This window comes from Dasypus novemcinctus, chromosome 3, assembly GCF_030445035.2.
Source record: "Dasypus novemcinctus isolate mDasNov1 chromosome 3, mDasNov1.1.hap2, whole genome shotgun sequence".
Classification (NCBI taxonomy): Eukaryota; Metazoa; Chordata; class Mammalia; order Cingulata; family Dasypodidae; genus Dasypus; species Dasypus novemcinctus.
Window position 1 is genome coordinate 33,568,731 of NC_080675.1, and position 22,564 is coordinate 33,591,294.

The following is a 22,564-nucleotide window of genomic DNA, read 5'->3' on the forward strand; positions in this document are numbered from 1 at the left end:
AATGGGGATATCAGTGCACTTTAAAATTTTTCACAAAGTCCCCCAAAATAGATGATTGCTTTTCTGCCTTAGCAGACAGTAACTGAGGCACTAAGAGTTCCTTGGCCCTTTTATATTAGAGCCGGATACTATTGTAATTCCAGGGTTTTTGTTTCACTTGCATATACTTCAGGTATATATGTGGTTAATCTTGTTAATGTTAAAGTAAAATCTGATTATACTTAGAGGACATTTGGACTGGGGAGTATGGCACTTGGGCAGGACCTCCTGCCATCTCTCTCTCTCTCGTTTCTGCAGCCACCTCATCTGAATCCTGCAGGAACATGTGCTGGGAAGGAAACGTCATTGACTCCTACCTGTGCATGCAGCACTCTGCAGGTGGAGGTAGAGCGATTGCAGGGTCTTGTGTTAAAGTGTCTGGCTGAACAACAGAAATTACAGCAAGAAAACCTCCAGATTTTTACCCAACTACAGAAGCTGAACAAGAAATTAGAAGGAGGGCAACAGGTGAGAACATTTAAAGAATAATTCACTTTCTATGTCTGTTTTGAAGATTTACAGAAACAAAACACCAAGGAATGAAATAGGCTTATACCTTTGTAAGTACTTACCTTTTGTTTTTGTTTTTTTGTTTTTTTATTTTTTTAGGAGGTACCAGGGATTGAACCCAGGACCTCGTACATGGGAAACAGGCACTCAACCACTGAGCTACATCTGCTCCCCAATGAGAGCTATTTTTTTCATTTGTTTGTTTTAGGAGGTACCAAAGATCAAACCTGGAACTTTGTACTGGAAAGCAGGTGCTCAACCACTTGAGCTATATCTCTCCCCAGTACTTACTTTTTAATGGCATGACATTTGTATTTAATCCCAGAAGCCTTGGGCCTTTCATTGTATTGAATCACTTTCATCACCTAACTTCCATTATTTTTGTTTTTGTTTGTCCTTTATTATGAAAAATATGTGAACACTCATATATCTACCACCCCTAGATTCAACATGTTGCTGTATTTGCTTCAAATATACATATGTTTTTATATGGTTGATTCTCATCATTGGTGATGTTACCATAAATGCTGTGTTAGCAAATACTGAACTCTTGCTCCTAGGAGAAATAGAAGGTTAGGTTCCTATGACCTTCTAGTCACAATTTCATCTACCAATCAAAACATAACCTTTTTTTAATGTGTGTTTCTCTTTAATGACACCTTAATATATATTGTTGACTTCTTAACACTATAACTCATCCTGAATGAAGCTTATCTAACACACCTATTTTCTGCATAAGGCATAGCACAGCCCTCTTGCACTTAGAATGCTGGACAGCACTTCAGCATTACGCTTGGGGGCCATTTTAAACAACAAAATCAACAAAAAGCACAAAAATGCAGAAAACATGGCACTAAATACACCATGAAAAGTACACTTGTTCACAGTGTGAGAGCAGGAACAAGAAGGCAGAGTACTACCTTGTTTGGCCTTAGCTGGAAAAATGCACAGTGGGCAACTCATATTTTTCATTGCTTTGAGCATGTACATGATTGACTACAGAAGTACCATGAGTAACGCAAATACAGAACTTATGAATGATGAGCATCAACTTTATGTGTATACACTTAAAGTAAATGTGTGTTTGTATACATAAATATTTATTTTGCTGAACCATTTTAAAGTAAATTGGTTTAAATTTACTTCAATCTCTAAATACTTGATTATGCATCTCGTAAAAGAAAGATATCCTCTTGGATAACCACAATACTATTATCATACCTAACAGAATTAACACTAATACTCTTCATTCTCATCTAATACTCAGTTAACATTCAGATTTTCCCAGTTTTCCCATAAAGATATCCCTTATAACTCTTTTTCAGACCAGAATCCGGTCAAGAACCCCACATTACATTTGTTTGTGTTTCTTAAGTCTCCTTTAATCTAGAATAATTTCCTCTACCACCACTCTTTTTAGTATTTTTGACTTGAAGAAACCAGGTCAGTTGTTTAATATATTGGATTTGTCCTGTTTTCTTGGGGAATTGTTTAACTTGTTCTTCTGTCACCCAGTCTTTTCTGTAAGACTTAAGTTAGACCTAAAGAACTTGATTAAAGTCAGGCTACACATTTTGGTACAAATGCTTTACAGGTGATGCTACTTGCATTGTTTTTAAAAAGCCACAGAATTTTGCTCTGTCTAAAGTAAAGAAGGTATAGGGAAATAGGGTTCAACTCTTGGTGTTGCCATTTACCAGCTATATGTGTTTGGACAAATTACTTTGTTTCTCTGAGCTCTGGTTTTTCACCTAGAAGAAGAAAATAATACCTCATATCATTGTTTTAAGAAATAAATGAAATAATGTCTGTAAAAGTACTTTGGAAGGCTGTATACACATTGAGGTAAATATGGGGTGATTAGCAACTGTAAAAGGCAAGAAGATGGTTTTGCCCAGGATTCTCCCAGTTTTAAAACTGAAGTTTCTGCTTTCCAGCAAATCCTGCGGTCCTGGGCAAACCAGGACGGTTGGTTACCCTATCTGCAAAAGAAATGTGATTTTTAGCTAAGGTAGAGGTATGAGCATCTCACAAGACTGTGGCTATAAACCCTAAGAGGAAGGTATTGAAAATATATGGTCCTGGTCTCCTTATTGATGAAAAAATGAAGAGAAAAAAATGCTTAATCATATTCATACTTGACAAAACCAAACCCCCATATTCTTTTTTTTTTTTTTTACCTTTAACATTAATGTAGTACCAACTTTACTTTTGCTGCAAAAACATTACAATGTTAACTATAGTCTATAAATTACATTAGTTATTTTTTCCCATGTATTTAACAACTTGGAGTAGAACATTCCTGTATTTATATTATTAACCACAATCCTCATCTACCTTGACTATGTCATTTAATTTGTGTTCACTCATGTATCTTTCTGAACACTACCAGAACAATTGTGTTAGTTGGAATTAGATGAGATAAAAGTGCCTGGACAGAGCTTTTTAGGAGTAAAGCTTCCATAATTTGTAGAGCTGCCTTTTTTCTGTTATTTAAAAAATAACATTGGATTTATTGGATTTGAAATAAATTTATTGAAAAAGAAAAAATATATAGTCCTGAACTGGCTAGACTGCTCTAACAAGGTGGTCCTTTTGTCAATGTGGATCTGTGTTTTATCTGGACAGGTGGGGATGCATTCCAAAGGAACTCAGACAGCAAAGGAAGAGATGGAAATGGATCCAAAACCTGATTTAGATTCAGATTCTTGGTGCCTCCTGGGAACAGACTCCTGTCGACCCAGCCTCTAGTCTCCTGAGCCTTTATAGCCCGAGGAAACTGGGAACCAAAGAACTTCACAGCACACTTACTGAATGCAGAGAGCAGCTTTCCTGGCTTCGTTCACTCGCAGACAAGAAGTACAAGGCAGAGGCTCTGGAGCACTTTCCGTGTACGTTTGGAGAGTGGCATTGCCTTTTAGATAGGATCTAGGAGTGATTTTATTGTTTTGGAGAATGGAAGGGCCTCTCAGCCCTGGCTTTGTCCTCAGTGACTGCCGTAGCAGCAGCAGTTCTGTACCTCATCTGTTCATCCCACCTTTTGAAGAGGAGACACACACAGTGCTCATCTAAATTGTGCTGGTAGCAGCTGATATCCCATTTATCATTTTCACCATTAATTGGAAACTGCCTTGGGAATTAAATACCAGGCATTGTACCTCTTTGGTGGGAGAAGTGTAAAGCTGGAGTGTGCTGAAACCAGGTTCTGAAACCAGGTTCTGTTCCAAGGTCATCTGCAGAGTGCTGAAGGATTCTGAGCCCTCTCAGGAGCCCCGAGTCCAGGAAAATAAGTCTGTAGAGTCGATCTAGGGCTTGTTTTCAGAAAGTTCAGTTGCTTGAGGAGAAGAGGTAGGCTTAGATTGCTTTTCCTCTGAGGGTTGATGGAAATTTCTTCAGTGAGTAATAGAGAAAGAAAGGCAGAGCCGTCCTTTTTCTCAGTGTTTCAGGCTGTGACCCATGCAAGGTAGGATATCCTAGCTTTGAAAGATACTCTGAGAGATGAGGTGTCTCACAGAGAATTGGGTCAGTAGGACAGTAGGAGTGGCCTTAAGAGAAAATCATGAGAGAGAGGAGGTCTTCCTTTAGCTGCATCTGATATTTTAGAGAAGGCCAAAGTGACTCAGTCTTCTGCCTATGGCAAGGCTTCTTGTGCCTCTGCCTTCATGGTTCTTAAGGTTCCAATGACAGCAGCAGTCCCAACCACTCCCTTTCTGTATGCCTAGTCAGTATTTTCCCCTTTTTGAAGCCATATCATCATAATCAGTGAATCTTGATTTTTCCTACTTGAGTGGCCTGAAGCCAGCACCAAGCCCAAGAGGCCCTGAAGCCTAACACAACAGGTAGAACCTGCTGAGTGAAAAGGATTTGGCTGACAGCTCACTTTTATTCCCACTCTTATTGTGTCTTGTAGATAGGAAAAAGCTAGCTTTGCCAAAGAAAGTGTTCTAAAAGAACAAAACTTCATTGCATAAGTCCTCATCAAGCATCTGATGATTTTACTTAAGGATGGAAGCTTTGTGTTTCCACCTAGGCTTATGAAATGTTACTTTAATATTTTGGGTCCCAGGAGCTGTTTTCATGAGTGCTCATCTCCTACCTCCCTACAAACATGAAATTCTTCTTTCATTTTCCCCAAACCAAAAAAATGAATGCTTGATATCTGTTTAGGGTTGTAGAAGGACCTGTACAATGGAAATTTTGTCATTTCCAAAATTGGTGGTATAAAGGCTGATGTTAGAGGAAAACCCCATGGCTGGGAACAGGCCATGGGATCTTCTTTAGTATGCTGTTCCCAGTGTTTTCTCAATTCTGGGAAGCCTAATACAATAGTACTAATTTAATCACTGAAGCCTTTTCTTGATATAAGGGAAGGTGCCATCCCTGGATTAAGGTTACAAATTCTGGGGACTTGGAGATTTGCTCTAAACCCTAACAGTGGGTTTTAGTTCATCATGTAAATGTAACTTTAATTTTTAAAGGACTGACTGGCCTTTCATGTTCCTGTATTCCTCATACCATCTCAGCATCCCTCAGAGGCAGAGTGATTTTAGGTGTGAATTCTGAGAACTGCTTGTGCCGTGGAACTGAGGGACATGGGCATGTTGCTGAGACTGTATGATAAAAGTGAGCATTGAAGGGGTGAGACTCTGTTCTTGGTGGTTGGGGTGATGATGTTCCTTAGCAGTGGAATCCTGTGGCCATTTTCTTGGGCATGTTCCCTGGGATATCTAGAATTGCTAATAATTTGGCTGAAAATTTAAGTTCTGTGCCTTAGAGACAATTTCCATTTTCCCTGTTGTGCCTGGAACAGCCATATGATTTTTCCCACCAAACAGCTATGCAAACAGAAACCAGTTGAAAGGTGGCAGCAGTATAAGGTCAGGCGGCAGCAGAAGTGCCTTTGAATGGGTTTTTTTGTTGTTGTTAATTCCCTTTCAAATTTTCTCCTATATTTCTTTACGCAGTGTTAGGTGTTTTAAATTTTTCAGTAGTATTGCTTTTGAGTTATATAACCTGCATTACTCCTCTGCTCTGACTTTGTTGCTGAAGAACTAGTTTATTGTTAGCCAAATATTTGAAAGACTGAGGGTGGAGTGGTTTGGCATTTCTGTTTTAAATAAACACTTGAACTCTCAATCAGTACTATGCCTCAGTAAGCCTGCACATGGACCTTAGTCACTAGGTATAAAACACCCAGATCCTAGGCCTTTGTGAATCTTTGATTCAGTGACTCTTTATATAAATAAATAATGTTCATTTAACAGAAACACTGCAAGGAACAGAAATAATCTTTGCTTCTTTCCAATTTCTTATTCTTGCCAGCAGACTCATTTCTACTGCCACAACTCCCTCCTCCACCACCACCACCCAAAAAAAACTTCTAAAATACAGTGCTGAAAGTGCGGAGGAAGGAAAAATGAACCATTGAAAAGAAAGGATCACCACTTCTTGTACTTACCACCTCACCCTCAGTGGGCTTTTCCAAGTAATAAGGCCAGTTTAGGTTTATAAAGCCATTTTCTCTCAGAGAAATTAAATTGTATTTGGTCTCTGAGACGTGGTAGATCCAAGTTAAAACTGCTATTAGAAGGCTGAGCATTTCACTAAAGTTTAAGCAAAAACTGCCTTAAACTTATTTCATTGTTTTGCCTTATATTCAAAAACAAACGAACAGATCAGGAGTGAGGATGTATTTTAGATAAATTCATTCAAATGAGTATCTATAGTCTATCTGTTTATTTGTGAGGAGTGATAAATTGATGAGCAATAGCAAATGTTGGCTAAAAGATGCTGCCTTAAATATAAAACTCCATTGCTGTTAGGAAATATTACCTCAGCATGTCCCATGAGGTTTTTCCTTCCCCATTGCTTTATCTTTTGAACTTTAAAAATATATGAAGTTTACTTGCAGAAAAGGTTCTTGGATAAAGGATATGGACATTAACAAGCGGAATGTATTCCCTTTGTGCTACCCAGAAAGAGGCTTAGAAAAAGGGTTCTTACCCTTTCCCAAAGACTTGATCAAGCTAAACTTCAAAGCCAAGTAGACAGCCCTAATATAATCAAGGCTTAAATATGTAGAGATCAAAGGTTTACTAAGGCATTGCCTATTGTTTTATTTCTCTAGTAACATAAGAACGAGTATTTCCATGTGTCTATAGAAAGCACTCCCCCATGCGACATATATTCTCCCTGCAGGTCCTGGATATCTAAAGATCCCAAACCCAAGCAGAGAAGGTAAATAAGGGAAGCAGCCCAGACCACCGGACTGTGATGAACTGGAATGTTCTGGTTTTGTTGGAAGGAACAACTGATTCTGAACCCCTTCCTATCTGCAGGCTTGCTGGTCCAGTGTTCCCAGAGCTTCCCGTTTTTCAAGAGATGTTCCACATCCCAATTTTTTAAATGCTGGATCATATTTTTAATGCTGTGACAGTCAAAATACATGTGGAGAAAAGCAGTCCACAGGCTGCTCCTTTGTGACCCTGGCCACAATTCATCCTTGCCATCTATTGTTTTTACCATCAAGTGTGTAACTCATTAAACTTGCCTGGAGAATGTACATATTGGATTAAATATCCAGTGTGTCTATGTGGAGTCATCAGTGGTTTCTTTAAGGCTAAAACCTCCATTATATACCTCTTTTCCTTTGGAATAATCAAAAAGCACAAAGTAATTCAGTATGTGCTATTATATATATATATATATATATATATATATATATATTTTTTTTTTTCCCTTCCCCCAGCCTAGTGCCCCAAAGTTTCACTGCTAAAGCCTTAAATTCACATTCTAAATCTAATCTGTTAGTTCAGCTACTCAGGAGAAGCTGTAGCCTGGTATAAGAGACTTGCCATTCAGTGTTCAGTAAAACAAGATGTTGTATGCCCAGCTGAAGTTGGGTGGGTTTTTTCAAGTATTTTAAACTAACAATTTGAGTAATGCTCTTAGGACAGATATCCTATCAGTATTTCTCATCTGTTGTGCTAGGTTCATTCCTATTTAAACTGATATTATCCCCTTCAAACATTATCCGTTTCCCATTCAACACATCTCGAACTCAGCCATCTTTTTGAGTTTAAATCCCCAAAACCCATTCATTGAGGGCCTGATTATAAAGGTTGCTTCCACTAGGCACTATTCTACACAAAGGAAATTAAAAAGATCTGGTCCCTTTCCCTTTAGTTTACTCTCTAAATTAGAAGTTTACTGTGGAATGATCAGGGACATGTGACACTGTATAATGTCTCAGCTTGCTTTGATGGTAGATTTTGCTGCTTCATTTTAAACTGCCATTCCGCCAACCTGATTTGAAAGCAGAATGCTAACATTAGCTGAAACTGAGGTTTCTTTCTTTTTGACATATGAAACCTATCAGAAAAGAACAACTACAGAGAAGTATAGAGTGCTTTCCCACCATCCCTTCCCTGTAGAGTACATCAAGATGATGTTTCCTTTAGTAAGCAGTACACCACAGGGAAGATTCAGGACATACTAGCACTCTAACCTTACATACTTTTATTGGCTGTTGGCCAGACCATGCCCCAGGAAGGCTGAGGATAGACTTCCATTAATAATGCCTTAAAGCAAAATCTTATCATTTAGAAGAGATGCCATCTGGGCAACCCCAATCCTCAGACACCAACTCATCATAATAAGCCAACTTGAAAGAGCAAGAAGAGTTCATGGGGAACCACAAACAAACATGCAGAGGCAGTGGCAAGGAAAAACAATCAAATGCACACACTTAGTAGTACAAACCGTATCAGGTTTGTGAGGATAAAGCTTTAATGTAACCTGCTCACTACAGTGTCTTCACTCATCAGTTCTGAGGGAAATAAGGCACACCAGCCTTAGGTGGTAATTTAGTGGGAAGCTGAACCTTCTTCCTCCTGCTGCTTAGCAGTGGGTTTCTCACTGATTTCAGCTCTGCAAGATGTAAAATCTTCCACTTCTGCTTTGCATTAAATTCCTCCTATTTACTGCTGAAGAGAGGCAGAGCTTTCTGAACTACCCGAGGTTTCCACTTTTGTACAAGCTCAGCTGTAATGCTTCCTTGGAGGTGGAGGACGGTTCTTGATGGTCTTACATTTGGGAATGTGCCGTTCAGCCACTTTGGGAGCAAAATGGCGGCTACAGTGAGGACACTGAATATAGTCTGGGTTTTCTGCAGGCAGGATCGGGGGCAAATCTGAGGGGTTTCCACCTTTGGCAATTACCTGCTGGACCTCTCGCGCCTGACGGAGGGTCCGGATAAAAGATTCATGCTTCTGTCGCCAGTTGCTCTTTTGAGGAGGTTCAGCCTGTAACACAGAAGGAAAACTGATCATTCACCTTGATGTTTATCTCATCTCCTTCTTAAATCCCCATAAGAAAGTCAGTAAGGAAATAATTGAAAGGGTGTTAACCCACAGGTCAAAGAGAACAGTAATAATTGACTTGCCAGTGGAGGCATTTAAACAAAAAACCTACCAGAGAGGCAAGCCATTTTTGCCCAGTACAACCCCTGAGAGGTTCAATGCTTGGAAGTACCAAGTTGTGGAAAGGGGGAATTACAGGGCTGAAAGCAAGTTCAGAGCTCCCGTCCCACCTTGCACATCCAAGTGACTAACAACCCCAACACCATCATAGGAGAACAGGTGTTTGCTTATTCTCTGTAGAAATTAAAACTGACAGCTTTCAGACTTAGGAAATCCAGGCACAATGGAGAGCAGGGTTAACCTTGGGATTGGAATTGGGGATTAAGTAAAAGTCTACATACCAAAGTGAACTGTCAGCCTCCTTCCTCCCAGAGTACCAAGTAGAATACTAAGCCTCTTAGAAGATTGAAGCGTTCTCTTCTGGATGCACTGAGCAGTCCAGAGAAAAATCTTTCAAAAACTGACTCAGGGCTCCCCAATTAAAGGCCCACTATTTGATAACCCTAATATGAAGGCCCCTAGTAAACAAGCCCCACCTAAGCTTAATATGAATGAACAGCCAAGAATCACCAAATATTTGAAGAAAGCTCCAACAAGAAAGAGACCAAAACAAGTACAATAACAAAACCTCATAGCAGAAGAAAACTTTGTTGTTTTCACCAAAAAAAAAAAAAAATCAACAAAGGAGTATTAAAAGAGATTGTGTCAACAAGAATATATGATGAAAAAGGAACAACCAGAAAGAACTATTACAAGTTTAAATTTTTAGAGCTAAAAATAAAAATTAAATAGAAATGTAAAGTAATATAAAGAAAATATTTTCAGAGTGTGAAAAAAGAGATCAAGACAAAAAGTAGGTAAGATTAGAAAATTAAAAAATCAATTCAGGACATCCAACATCTATCTGATTAATAGAAGTCCTAAAAAGAACAGAAACTTAAGGAAATTATTGAAGAAAGAATATAATAAAAATTCCTAGAACTGAAGGTTACACAATCTTAAGATTGAACTGGCCACTACACCAAGTAGCCAAAATAATCATTAAAATTTCAGAATAAAGAGGAAAAAAACTAACAGCTTTCATATAAAGGAACAGGAATCAAAACAGCATCAGATTTCTCAACAACAAAGTAAATGCTAGTGGGAAAATTCCTTAAAAGTTCTTACAGAAAATAATTTTCCATCTAGAATTCTATTCCCTGCCAAATCATCAATCAAACATGAGGCTTGAGTGATTGAAATATAGGTATTTTCAGTTATTCAAAGGCAAGAAAATATACCGCTCATGTATCTTTCTTAGGAAGCTTCAGCAAAGCAAGAAGTAAAGCGAGAAAAAAACATGGAATGCTGGAAACAGGAATTCAAGACAGAAGAGAAGGAAAGAAAGTTCCAAGACAGCAGGTCTTCACCTGGCCTAAAGGAAAACCAATCCTCCAGACTGGAGCAAGAAGAAAAGAGCTGTGCAGGAAATGGATGTGGCTCAAGCAATTGGGCTTCTGCCTTCCACAAGGGAGGTTCCAGGTTCAGTTCCTGGTGCCTCCTGGGGAAGGCGAGCTGGCGCAACAGGCAGGCGCTGTGAACTGATGCAACAAGATGACGTAACAAAGAGACACAAAAAGGAAAGGCAATGAGAGACATGGCAAACCAGGGAGCTGAGGTGGCTCAAGCCAGTGAGCGCTTCTCTCCCACATGGAAAATTACAGGTTCGGTTCCCACTGCCTCCTAAAGAGAAGATGAGCAGACAGAGCAGACAGTGACCTCAAACAACAGAGAGCAGGCAGTGTCCTCAAACAGCAAGGGGGGTAGAGAATAAATAAATAAATTTTAAAAACGAACAACAAAAAAAAAAACTGTGGAGGGAGGTTTCCAGAATTTTAAAAAAAATTTTTTTAAGAAACTGATAGGTTATGGGAGGTGTTTGAGCATTTACAAAAATATTAACGAGTGTCTGGCATCAGATGGATCATTTAAAGGAAAAAATAGGGTAGAATATGTAGAAAATTAAATGGAAACAAGCATCACTTATTAACTCCAGGTGCTTGTGGGCAGGGGCAGAATTGGTTCACTCATCAGTGACCAAAATTTACGTGGTCATTAAAGTGTAAAAGCTGACTACTGATTTAACTCAAAAATGGTGATTCATCTACTAAGGGCAGGAAAGTAATGGAGAGGGGATTTGAAAGAGCTTAATCCACATAAGAGGAAGTCAACAGATAATGTGCAAACTTGAGAAATCATGAAAACAAGCCTAATATTTAGAAATATGGGGATGCATACCAGAAGAATTATGTACCAGAACTGAAGCTTGATTTAGGGGCCAGAGAGGGAGAGGAGGCAGGATACTACTCATTTGCATTTCAGGTCACTTAGTACTGTGTGATTTGTTTTTAAAGTGCACGCATATATTATTTAGGTTAAAATAAAATTAATTTTAAAAAGAAAAAAGGAGGGGGAGGAGCTGCTTGGTGATTTGACATCATTAATAATAGAAAGAGCGGCATATATTACCTGAGAATCAAAATGTTAAAGACTGGCATCTAGGAACCTTTAAAATAAATGAATGAGGGAAAAGTTCCTCAAGTGTAAGCTACCTATTCTTTCATCATTCTATTGATATTTTACTCAGTTCATATTTCTTTAGTACAAAGCATTGTGCAAAATACAAAAAGGAGTAAAATGTGATCCCTACCCTTAAATGCTTACAGTCCAATAGAGATAAGAGGTCTGAGTCTGCTTAAGATGAAAGGACACAAGGCATATTATCAGTTCTTATGAGTCCAGTAGAATGACAGTGAAAGAGGGGTGGGTGTAACTCAGTGGTTGAGTGCCTGCTTCCCATGTATAAGGTCCCAGGTTCAATCCCCAGTACCTCCTTAAAAACAAATAAATAAAAATTAAAAATTAAAGAAGAATGACAGGGAGACCAATCCACTCAGTTTCCACAGGTACAAAGCTTTGGAATAAGATTAGGAACATTCCAAGATGGAAGGTGCATCTCAATCCAGGTCATTTCTGTGTTGGTATCCTCAATGCAACACATTGCCCTGAATAAATTTCCACAAGCTGGGGGATGTCTGATCTCAGAAACCTAATTCTTTTTCTTCATAGCTACTGTATTTAGGGATTTAAAAAAACAAAATTCGTCTAGGTTCTGACAAAAAATAAACTTCTAGAGTGGGACAGAGATTCCCTAGTGGATTACTTGCTTGACCAGAAAGAAAACAGGAAAGAACAGGCACTGGCAGTCATTATTTGCAAGTGCAAAAGTGTTGACTTCTTGTTGGAACTTAGATTTCAGGTAGATTATCCCTGAACACAGAAGAGACTTCCTTATGGTGCGCTCCTAAACCTTACCAAAAGAAAGAACTCCAACTGCAAAATACTTCTCCTAACAGTTGTCACATACATATGAGTTTTTAAAGGCGCCAGGATTATGCACATAAAATGAAGAGTCTTGACAGACAAGGGGTTTGAATGCAGCAGAGATTAGGTTGGAAAAAAATGAAAACAAAACAATGCTCTCATGTTTTGCTAGAATATTAGCACTAGATGGGGCCTTTGCAATCATATGGTCTAGGCTTTCCCAAACTCTGATTATTTGCATACTATCTTTACCTTACCTCCCTTATTATTAATTGCTTAATATTCTTTTTTAAGTTTATGATCCCTGGAAAGCAAGGGCCTACTATGATGTTATATTTTTCTAAGTCACACTAAAACTATTAAAATTAAAAATGTTCATCAGTGTACCACTCTTTGAGAAATACTTATTTTACAAGCCAAGTTACATAACCAACAGAAAGGTGGACTTAATTATAAGATAATCTCCAGATCTGACTGTCCAAATGTGACTGTGAGGTTTTCCTTCTAAACACGATATGTACATATCTTGTAGCCCTTACTTTTTGCAACCTACTTTGAAGCTAATGGTATTTTGCAAGATAACTGAATTTAAAATAAGACCTTTACCTTCAATGTGTTTACACTCCAAATGGGAAGAAAAAAAATTCTAAACCTATTTGTGTTTCACGTATTTACTAAAACTGAGCTAATTTTGAAAGTGTAGACAAGGTTGTAGAAGTGCTTATCACATCCTAATCTATTAGGAAGGTTGCAGAGTGCATTGCAAAGAGCAAGGAGTTCTCAGGATGGTGAAATGCTGTGTAATAATTTTTATTTTTTAAGTCTAAATTGGAATCATTCAGACTCAGATTTATATGCTGACTCGGCCATTTAAAGCTGTTTATGGCTGTATGCAAATCACTTAACCTCTCTGAGCCTTGGTTTTTAAATGGATGAAATTAAAGATAAGATCCTCAGAAGGTTGTTGTGAGAATCATATGAAAATCTCCCAACACAGTGACTGGCACATAGTGGTGATCAGTAAATGTTCCTTCTTACCTTCTTCCTACATGACACATGAATTTTTTCTAAAAAAAATTGGTGAGGTTATGACAGGCCCTGGTAAAGAGCACCACCCAAAGTCAAATCCATAAGGCTCTGGTTACCTTGACGGAGGTTGGTCCCTTCCAGTTCAGGTACTGTTCTAGTTCTGTGCCCTTAGCCCGGGCTCTGGAGGAGTCAAATACTTTCCTCTTGGAACCCTGCATCTTACTACAGGCATTGGAGTGTCTCTCCAGTCTTAGCAAGAGAAACTTGCGCCCACAGTGGCTGCACTCTCCAAGTTCTTGCTCTTCAGTAGAACGGTGGGAGCCTGAGGAATCTGGTGCCCTGGCCAGGCTGGAATTGCTGGTAGACCCCTGAAAAACACGTCCTGGCACTTCTGGAGATGGAGAAAACTTCTCCAGTGATGGCCCTGAGCCTTGGTCTTGGGTTCTGTTATTGTTTGCCACCAGTCTTTCCCTTTTAAACCTCTGTATTCTGTAATCAGAGAACTGGAATGAACTAGACTTTTCTTGAGACTGTCCCCAAGTTCTGTCCTCTCTCCTGTCTCTGCCGAACAACTCCTCAGATCCAAATTCTGGTGAGAAGAGAGATTTGTATGTGGTGTTGCTGTGATTACCTTGACCTATCCTCCTGGAGAGTACCATTCTCTGCAGCATTCTGTTTTCATTTTCCTTGGCCTGTTCCTTTTCTTTCTGAATCCTTCTGAGTTCCTCCTCCGTCTTTTTCAGCTTTTCCCTCAAGAGGGTCTCCTTTCTTCGGATTTCCCCATCTAAGCTCTCCCCTGCAGCTTCTAGTCTTTGGATCTGCATCCACTTAGTCCTGTCAGGGTTTGTCATGGCCCTCTCCCCCTGCACGCCAGCAAGAACAGGATCAACCACAGATGAATTCTCCCAATTCCTCAAACCAAAGCTGCTGTAGGAAAACTCTCTTGGCTCAGAAGAGACATTCTGGTCCACATCAGAGCCAGCCTCACGGGTACTACGAGATTTCCGGTGGAACACAGGTTTCAGTGGGTATGCCCGATCTACCCCAACTCGCTTCTTTGTAAAGGGGATGCCATCTTGGTTATTTACCTTGCGATAAAGCGATTGAGGACCTGACGAGTAAAACAAACCCCTTCCTTGGCTCTGGGGTTCACTTCCTGAAACTTGCTGGCTGATTCCAGCACAGTGGGGATAGGAGTAGCTCCGGGCTTTTGTGAAGGTGTTGTTGCATTTGGAATGGGTGTAGAGATTATCCAGCATCAACTCTTTGTTACTCAAAAGCTTCTGCTGGAAATTGTCCTTCCAGTTCCCCACGGAGGACCTCTGGGAAGAGTTACCTTGTACATAAGGGTTTTGCTTGGCTGGGTGCAGCCCTGGAGTTTCCGTTTTATTGTATGGGAGCATAACGCCCATAGGCAGATGTGGCACGGACTGGAGACCATCCATTCAGGGCCTGGACAGAAGCCTAGGGGAGAGTTAAACCAGATATATTCACTGGCAATGCTGAAGGAAACCGTTTCTACCTTTCATTCAATAAGCATTCTAATTATGTGTCCAGCACAGAGGGGGCAGGGGGAAGGGAAGAGAAATAAATAAGTTTTAAAAATAAAACAAAATAAAAATTATTACGTGTCCAGTCAGTGTGATACCCCAGAAGATAGAAAAACCAACGTGATACAAGTGTTCCTTCCACTAGCTTTCCTTCCCCCTCCCCCCACCCCCGACCCTGGCCATGTAGTGACTGCTCCAGGAAACACAGTATACTCGGAAGAGCATTGGACTTAAAGTCAGGTTTTAGGCTTGTGACACAGGATAAGTGACTTCTCCTTGCTGACTCCTACCAGTTTCTTCTCCTGTAAACTGAGGCATTCACTGCCTTAGGGACCTTAGTTCGCCCCGGCCAGCCCCACCATCTTACAAGTGAGAAAACTGCGGCCCAGAGCTAAGTGTCTGGCACAATGAGCTATCGGGGTTCCCTCCTGCTTGGAGGCGTGCTTGATTCCAGAGAGCACAGAGGGACTCAGGACCTGCAGCCGGCGCCTGGCTGTCAATCCCTCATCCAAGGACTGCCCGCATTGCAGGTGGTGGAAGGCCTGTAACCTGAGAGGCGGGAGCCACCTGACTGCTGCCACCGCCGGGTTTAGAGCCGGAACGCGAAAGTCACATTCTGTCCTGGAGGGTCAACCCTGGCGCCCCAACTGGGGACTCCGCCTTTTGAGGGACTCCACCTCGCTCCCATGACCCTCGGGGTCGGGGCCTCGGGAGGGCAACACGTTGACCCCCTGTCTCCCCCGCCCTTCTGCGTACCTGAGGCTCTCGGGGATTGCTCCTGCTCAGGGGAAACCCCAGGACCTAGTTTTCCCGACCAGACCCCCACCACCCGAAGGCGCCGCGCAGGCGCTCTCCGCTGTTCTCTGTTTTTCCCGTTGCCTGGAGACGGGATCTCGCGGCGCTCCGAGCCCCGCCTCTCGCCGCGAACTCGGCCTGGAAACGCGCGCAGGCGCAGTCCGCTCACGTTCTCAGCGGCGAGGGGAGGGCGGGGCAATCTGAGTGTCCCCTGACCCAGTGATCGGCCTGCTCTTCAACTCCGTCCAGCTCTGCTCTAGGGGAGCAAGAGAGAGGACGAGAGAGGCTTTTCTAAGTTTCTATCAAAGAAGAACTTGTGTTTTTCTGAGAACGATGCTCCCAGACCCTGGGATGTGCTCTTCTCTGGCGAAGGGCGGAGCCCCCAGAAGTGCCCTCCAGTCACTCTGTCGCCGGATGCCGGTGTCCACCCCCTTGGGAGGAGCGGGCCTGCTGATAGGTTTTCTTAGCGCACTCGGCTGTTTTGTGCAGGCCCCAGGTATGGCTATCTTACTGTCTCTCCGTGCTTTTCCTTTCCGACAGGTTGGAGTTTGCTGTCAAATGTTAGCAACTCGGCTAGGGTTTGCTAAGAAGTTATCTTTTCAGGGTAGTTTTTGTGGCCAAACTAATTATTTTGATATTCCAATGTTTTCCTCTCATGTGGTAATTCTGGCTTTCTCTTCTTAGAGACCAGGAATGACTCAAACAAATGTAATGATAATAAAGTAAACTGCCAGATCGAAATTAATCAGTATAACCTGGTTTCAACACTAAATGATACTGTATAAATTCTTAACATCAGAAGAGTTTGTCTTCCTCACGCTTCAGTTCCCTTGTGTCATCTGTTTGGAACAGGCATCTTTCTTTTTTCTTGTAACCACTCAAAACGTTCATGCACATGGAAAATAATGCGTCTACACTCCACTCTTTGGTGTTACTTCTTCAACATGTTGTAGTACAGCCTTTACATGTTGGAAAGAAATTCCTTGGTGGGCCTTCCAGGAGAATCCTGTAAATCCTTGTATTTGTTCCCTGTAGATTTCTACTGCCCTTTCCATATATTCAGTTCCAGATATTTTCCACTCTTCTCACCATCCCAGTCATCTCAGGATCAGGCCTTCCTGCCTGTCATCAACTCCCGCAGCTTCCCTCCACTCTGGCAGAATTTCCCAGCATCTTGGCGTCCTTCCTTCTTGTTTCTGAGAAAGAAGGGCCGCTCTCTTTCCATGTGCTCTCTTGAATTAATAATTTTTAGTATCTTCCTGGACTTGACTCCATCATTTTACCCTTCCATCTTGTTAACTTCAAGTTGTACCTGCCCACATACTTCTCCTTGGTTTTAAAACATGCTTTATTTTTACGTGCAAAACCAAACCTTATTTTCCTTGACCTGCCACCCCTCATGTTAGGGTCCCATTCATTTCTCCTCTCCTTCACAAAACCTCGTGTTAGGAAATGCTACATTTGCTGTTCCTACTTCCTCATCTCCCCTTCATTGTCCAGTCCATCATAATCTAGCTTCCACCTTTTCCACTTTAATTGCAAGACCACAAGTTATTTCTGATGACCAAAGACAAAAGCTTCTATTTCTTCAGCTTTCTAATTTGACATTATTTATCCCTTTGGAAATCTCTCCTCACTTGCCTCTTTGCCTCTTGATTTCTTCTTCCATGTCCTCTCTCCGTCTTCTTCCAGATTTCTGGTATTTCTTTCCCACCCTCCCTAAATTTTAGGTATTCTCCAAAGCCCTCTTATTTCCCAGTATTCACTTCCTTAATGATCTCAATCAAATGCTGAGATTTCAGCTGTCACCTCTGTCTAAATTATAATATCCACCTCTAGCCCTGGTTTCTTTCCTTAGTTCCAGACTCAAAATTCTACCTGTCCATTTGGCATCTCCACATAAATGTTCCTCAGGAACCTCAAATTCAACATGACAGAAAACAAAACAAACTCTTGTTCATCTCTCCATTCTCTAATCTACTTCTCCCATGTTCCTGCTCATGGGAGACAGCTTCAATCATTTTCCATTCCTCCCTCCTCCTCATCTGTCCCTTTAACTGATCAGCAGATTCTGTTGAATTTACCTCTGCAGTGTCTCTGATATGTGACCCTTCTTTTACATTTCTACTGCCTTAGCTGAGTTTTTCTTCACATCTCATCTCACCTGACTGCTATTTTTGCCTTAAACATCTGGCACCCTCCCCCTGAAAGCCTCTCTTTCATGCTGCTGCCAGATTAATCTTCCTAAATACTTCTGATTCTACCAGTGACTTCTTCTTACAGAAACTAGTAATTCAGCATGGGCTTCCTACCTCCCAGAGTAGGGCCCCCTAATTTTCCAGCTCTGCCTTTTAATAAACCCAATGGTTCTCAACCCCGGCTGCACTTTAATACTACCTGGAAAGCAGTATCTGGGGTGAGGCATGGAAATCCATATTTTTCAAGTTTCCCCAAAGGTCCTAATGTGCAGCTAGGGTTGAGAATCCCTGGTCTAGCCACAAGTGAATGACTGAATTCTCTCACCTCAGTGGTAAATAAGTTTGCAGTCCTATAGAAAAAAAAAAGAAAAAAAAACTGGTTTAAAAATGGATTTTAGAGAAAGAAATGCCACTAGCCAGGTACTCGTTTCGTAGTATTCTTGAATATTGCCAAGCACAACATTCAGTCCAGGCCCCTTCCAGCATTAATGTTTTCTGATTCTTTAGGATCTGGATCCTCACTCTGTGTGGAGAACTAGTGGAATGATGGATCTCCATGGTCACCATTGCAAACCCATCTCTGCAAAAGCGTGGCCAAATCTGCCAACATAGCATATTCACATAAGAAGGGATATGTTATGAAGGGAGGTAATGTATGCAAGCAATTTGAAGAGAAAGAAAACAGTTTTCCTTCACAGTATTAATCATAAGGGTAGCTGAGTGAGTCCATATGCCCATATCCTAACCCAAAACTCCCGGGGATAATTCCCTTTTCCTAAAATAAATTCATGCAGTTTGGTCATTTCACTTTGATTGACTGAGACTCAATTGTGATTCTGTAGTACCTTGAGTTATTCACCTCCTCACCCTCTTTCTTCCTTCCTTCCTTTCTTTCTACTTTCCTTCCTCCATTCTTCTTTCTTCTTTTTAGGCAAGTGCTATTTGGAATTTTCTTAGTAAGGTAGATTCTTGTGGGCAGCTTCCAGAAACACACAAAGGAGAGATAACCTCCACTGGACCCTCCTATACATTTCTCTCTTCTGCTTCCAATTGCAGATTTAGGCATAACCCCAAATTTTGGGAGAACCGAAAGAATAAGTCAGGGCAGAAAGGTTGTATGGATCCTATTTAATTTATTTGTTTAAGATGTTTAATGTTCCTTTGTTTCCTGCCTGCAGACTTTAAACCCCTGCAGCCCAGGGCTCCTGTCTGCTTTGTTCAGTGGGGTATGCCAAGCACCTCAAGGTTCTAACAGGGCCTGGCAAACCTGTCAGCCCTCAGTGAAGTCTTATTGAATGCTTAGATGTATCCTAAGTGCTCCTTCGTCCATGTCTTTCTCACAAGAAATGAGAAAAGGGGTGCGTTTGGTGACTGAAGTGGGGCGAAGGCTCGAGCTGTGAAATCCGAGCCTGGACAGATCCCTGTGTCTAGGCTCGCTCGCGCTCCTGAGAATACGGCGTCCTGAAGTCCCACCCTCTGGGCCGAGCCTGCCATCTCTGATTGGCTGGGTGGAGGTGATGGGCAGGAGAGACAACGAAGGCAGAGCCGCGCTGAAAGCTTGCGAGCGTGGCGGGCGCCGCGGCTAGGGGAGCCGTTGGCGCGGTCGTTGGCCAGGGGGTCCTGGCGGGCCTGTGAGGAAGCCGAGGAGGGTGAGCCCGGGACGGGGCCCCGGGGCGTGCCCGCACTAAAGTATTAGGAGAAGGGGTTCTGACGGCCGTGGGGAAGCCGAGTCCGTGGGCAGGGGAAGGGATGGGGAGCGAGCTGGACCGGGATGAGTGGAAGGAGGTGATGGGGCAGCAGGTTACTGTCTCAAAAGGAGCCTCTCTGGAGAGCGGAGACCCGAGGCTCCCAGGTGTTTTCTCGTTGCTTCACACACATGCTCTTAAACATACCCACTCTCTCTTCGCAGATCGGGGCCTAGAGGTCGGGGAGAGGCCGCAAATGGTTAAGGATGAAGAAGTGTGGGTGCGGCCTTTTCTGCGTTAGGATTCGGGGGACCTGGAATATAGTCCTTTACTTTTCTGCTTTCCTGGTCTCCGACAGGTTCGAGCATGGCAGAAGGGGACACCCTGATATCAGTGGATTATGAAATTTTTGGAAAGGTGCAAGGGGTGTTTTTCCGCAAGTACACTCAGGTATGTGGCCTTTAGGCTTTGGGGACATACCGGACTCTGAGCATGGGAACAAGAGACAAATTTCTGACAAATGTGAACTAGAAGCTGGTTATTTGGTGGCTGCATGACAAGGAGGTAGTTGGTAGAACAGTGGGTATAAAACTGCTTTGCAATGGGTAAAACGCTGTGTAAATGGAAGATTCTGCAGTTACTACTGTTAGTCTTTTTCTAACAGTGGTTCCTGAGGATCTAGATACACATATTATTTGCCTTTCTCTTCCCAGGCCGAATAGAGAGGTTCCTTAGTTCTCTATAATGGCTTCATCAAACCAAATCACATTTCTTGTGGAAAAGCTAACATTGATGGAAGAGATGGCATTTAGGTGAATTGATGACATTTATGTAATTTATGTAATTGCTTCCTCTGTAGCTGCTGCATTCTTCCAGATCCCTTTACCCCAGTTCTCTCAATATCTCCCATTTCTCCACTTAATTCCTTTCTATTTTTAGCTTTGAAAGAACAATTATCTTTCCCAGCTTCGCTTTTCTAATGGAAAGATACTTCCATTATCTTGTGTTCTAGGATAGGTAATGGCAATACTGCTTGTGATGTCTCCTATTCCTACTTGAGTATTAGGGAGTAGTTGAGGGGAGGAACATATTATTGGCAGCCTCTACCTCTGCTTTCATATCACTGATCTTCCCTCAACATGCACACACAAATGCAATCTCAATTTCCCTTCTGCCGTCTGTAGGGGGGATATTGGGCCATTATTACTTTCCCAATGTATCAATAAATCCTCAATTTGAGGATTTTCCCAATAACTTCAGTTTTTCCAATAACTTGCAAATAGTTTCCTATTTCATACTCACATATGAAGTGCCTGTTAGAAAAGTTATTGAAAGTCATAGCAATGCCTATGTTCTCTTTAGCTTTGTTACCAAGTATGCTATTAACTTCATGTGATTTAGTAAATGTGGGTGACAGCTTCAAAGATAAAGTGGTAGAAGGAAAAGGACCAGACCGTGGTAGTACAGCCCCTCTTCCTCTTACCAATTTAGAGAGAGAATAAAAGAATGCAGAAGAAATATTGATTTGGAAAACTGCAAGGAAAATGTCATTTTTTCCTTAGACTTATAGCTTATTCTTTAATGTTTATAATCATTTAAATATATATGTCCATTTTAACAATTGCTTTGTTTTGCTACAGTCTGTTTGTAAGTTGATATAATTCAGCCTCAATTAAATTCCATCACTCCCAGAAGAGCAGTGAATGAGGGAATGACTTTTCTTTTATTTAGAATATAATTAACATACCTTAAAATTCCCTTTTTTAAAACATACAGTTCAGTGGTTCTTAACGTCTTCATAAAGTTGTGCACTATCTGATTCCAGAACATTTTCATCCTCCCAAAAAGAAACCCCATATTAATAGTCACTCCTCATTCCCACCCTGCCTCACCCTGCCCCTACTTTGTTTCTCTATGGATTCATCTATTCTGGATGTTTAATATAAATGGAATCACTCAACATAAATCTTTTACTTAATGTAATGTTTTCAGGGCTCATGCATATTATAGTATTCCTTTTTATGGCTGAAAAATATCCCATTGAATGGATATACCCCATTTCTTTATCTGTTCACCAAATGGTGAACATTTCGGCTGTTTGCATAGATAATGTTTTCAGTTCTCCTGGGTATATATAACTGGGAGTGGATTGCTGGATCATACAATAATTCTATGATTAACTTTTAAGGAATTGCCAAACTGTTTTCCAAAGCACAGCACCATTTTACATTCCCACCAACAGTGTGTGAGGGTTCCAATTTCCAGATTCTCACCAACACTTGTTATAGTCTTTTTTTATCATTGCCATCCTAGCGGGTGTGAAGTGGTACCTCGTTTGTTTGTTTTTTAAGAGAAGATATAATTTTATAGAAAAATCATGCAGAAAATACAGAGTTCTTAATACTCGCCCCCCCCCATTAAGACCTTGCATTAGTAGGGTGATACATTTGTTAAAATTGATGAAAGAATATTATTATAATTGTACTATTAACTATAACCCATGGTTTACATTAAGGTTCCCTGTTTGTGTTGTATAGTCCTATGGTGTATTGGTCAGCTAAGGGGTGCTGATGCAAAATACCAGAAATTGGTTGGTTTTTATAAAGTCTTATTTATTTGGGTAGGAGCTTACAGACACTGGGCTGTAAAGTGTAAGTTACTTTTCTCACCAAAGTCTGTTTTCACGTGTTGGAGCAAGATGGCTGCCGATGTCTGTGAGGGTTCATGCTTCCTGGGTTCCTCTGGAATTAGCGCCTCTGTTTTCTCCACAAGGCCAGCTGTAGACTCTCAGGCAAATGGCTCTGTCTTTCTCCCTGGGGCTCCAGCTTAAGACTTCAACAATCAAACTCCAACATTAAAGGCCCTCAACTCTGTCCTTTGCCATGCCTTTTATCTGCGAGTCCCCACCCACCAAGGGGCAAGGACTCAACACCCTACTGACACAAGACGTTTACTTGATTAAGTAATCAAGTAAA

At 41.3% G+C, this 22,564-nt stretch overlaps 2 protein-coding genes across 4 annotated transcripts in view; one reads left to right on the forward strand and one right to left on the reverse strand.

Moving 5' to 3' along the window:
• Positions 1–7,146, forward strand: part of NEK9 (NIMA related kinase 9) — a 42,126-nt gene extending 34,980 nt beyond the window's left edge. Inside the window, exons 21-23 of one of the 3 annotated variants that reach the window (XR_002796224.3) lie at positions 298–507; positions 3,178–3,440; positions 6,748–7,146. Coding sequence is in view for 1 of the 3 variants with exons in the window: in XM_004455177.5 (XP_004455234.1) it covers positions 298–507; positions 3,178–3,300 (333 nt within the window). In the remaining 2 variants the exon portion in view is untranslated. Of the gene's footprint in view, positions 1–297; positions 508–3,177; positions 5,817–6,747 lie in introns of those variants that run through there. The other 2 variants (XR_011648301.1, XM_004455177.5) reach the window with 2 other exon arrangements.
• Positions 7,147–8,483: 1,337 nt separating this feature from the next.
• ZC2HC1C (zinc finger C2HC-type containing 1C) lies at positions 8,484–15,776 on the reverse strand. Its single transcript, XM_004455176.4, has 3 exons — positions 15,668–15,776; positions 13,478–14,825; positions 8,484–8,852 (listed from the first exon to the last, which is right to left on the reverse strand). The coding sequence occupies exons 2-3, from the start codon at positions 14,804–14,806 to the stop codon at positions 8,589–8,591; spliced, it is 1,593 nt and encodes a 530-aa protein (XP_004455233.1). The 5' UTR covers positions 14,807–14,825; positions 15,668–15,776; the 3' UTR covers positions 8,484–8,588.
• Between the last annotated feature and the right edge of the window lie 6,788 nt (positions 15,777–22,564).

Excerpts from the sequence above, each read along its gene's own strand:
- ZC2HC1C (XM_004455176.4), bottom strand. The coding sequence starts at position 14,806 with ATGGATGGTCTCCAGTCCGTGCCACATCTGCCTATGGGCGTTATGCTC. Across the intron at positions 8,853-13,477 it reads AGGGACCAACCTCCGTCAAG|GCTGAACCTCCTCAAAAGAG; the intron begins GTAACCAGAGCC and ends TCTGTGTTACAG.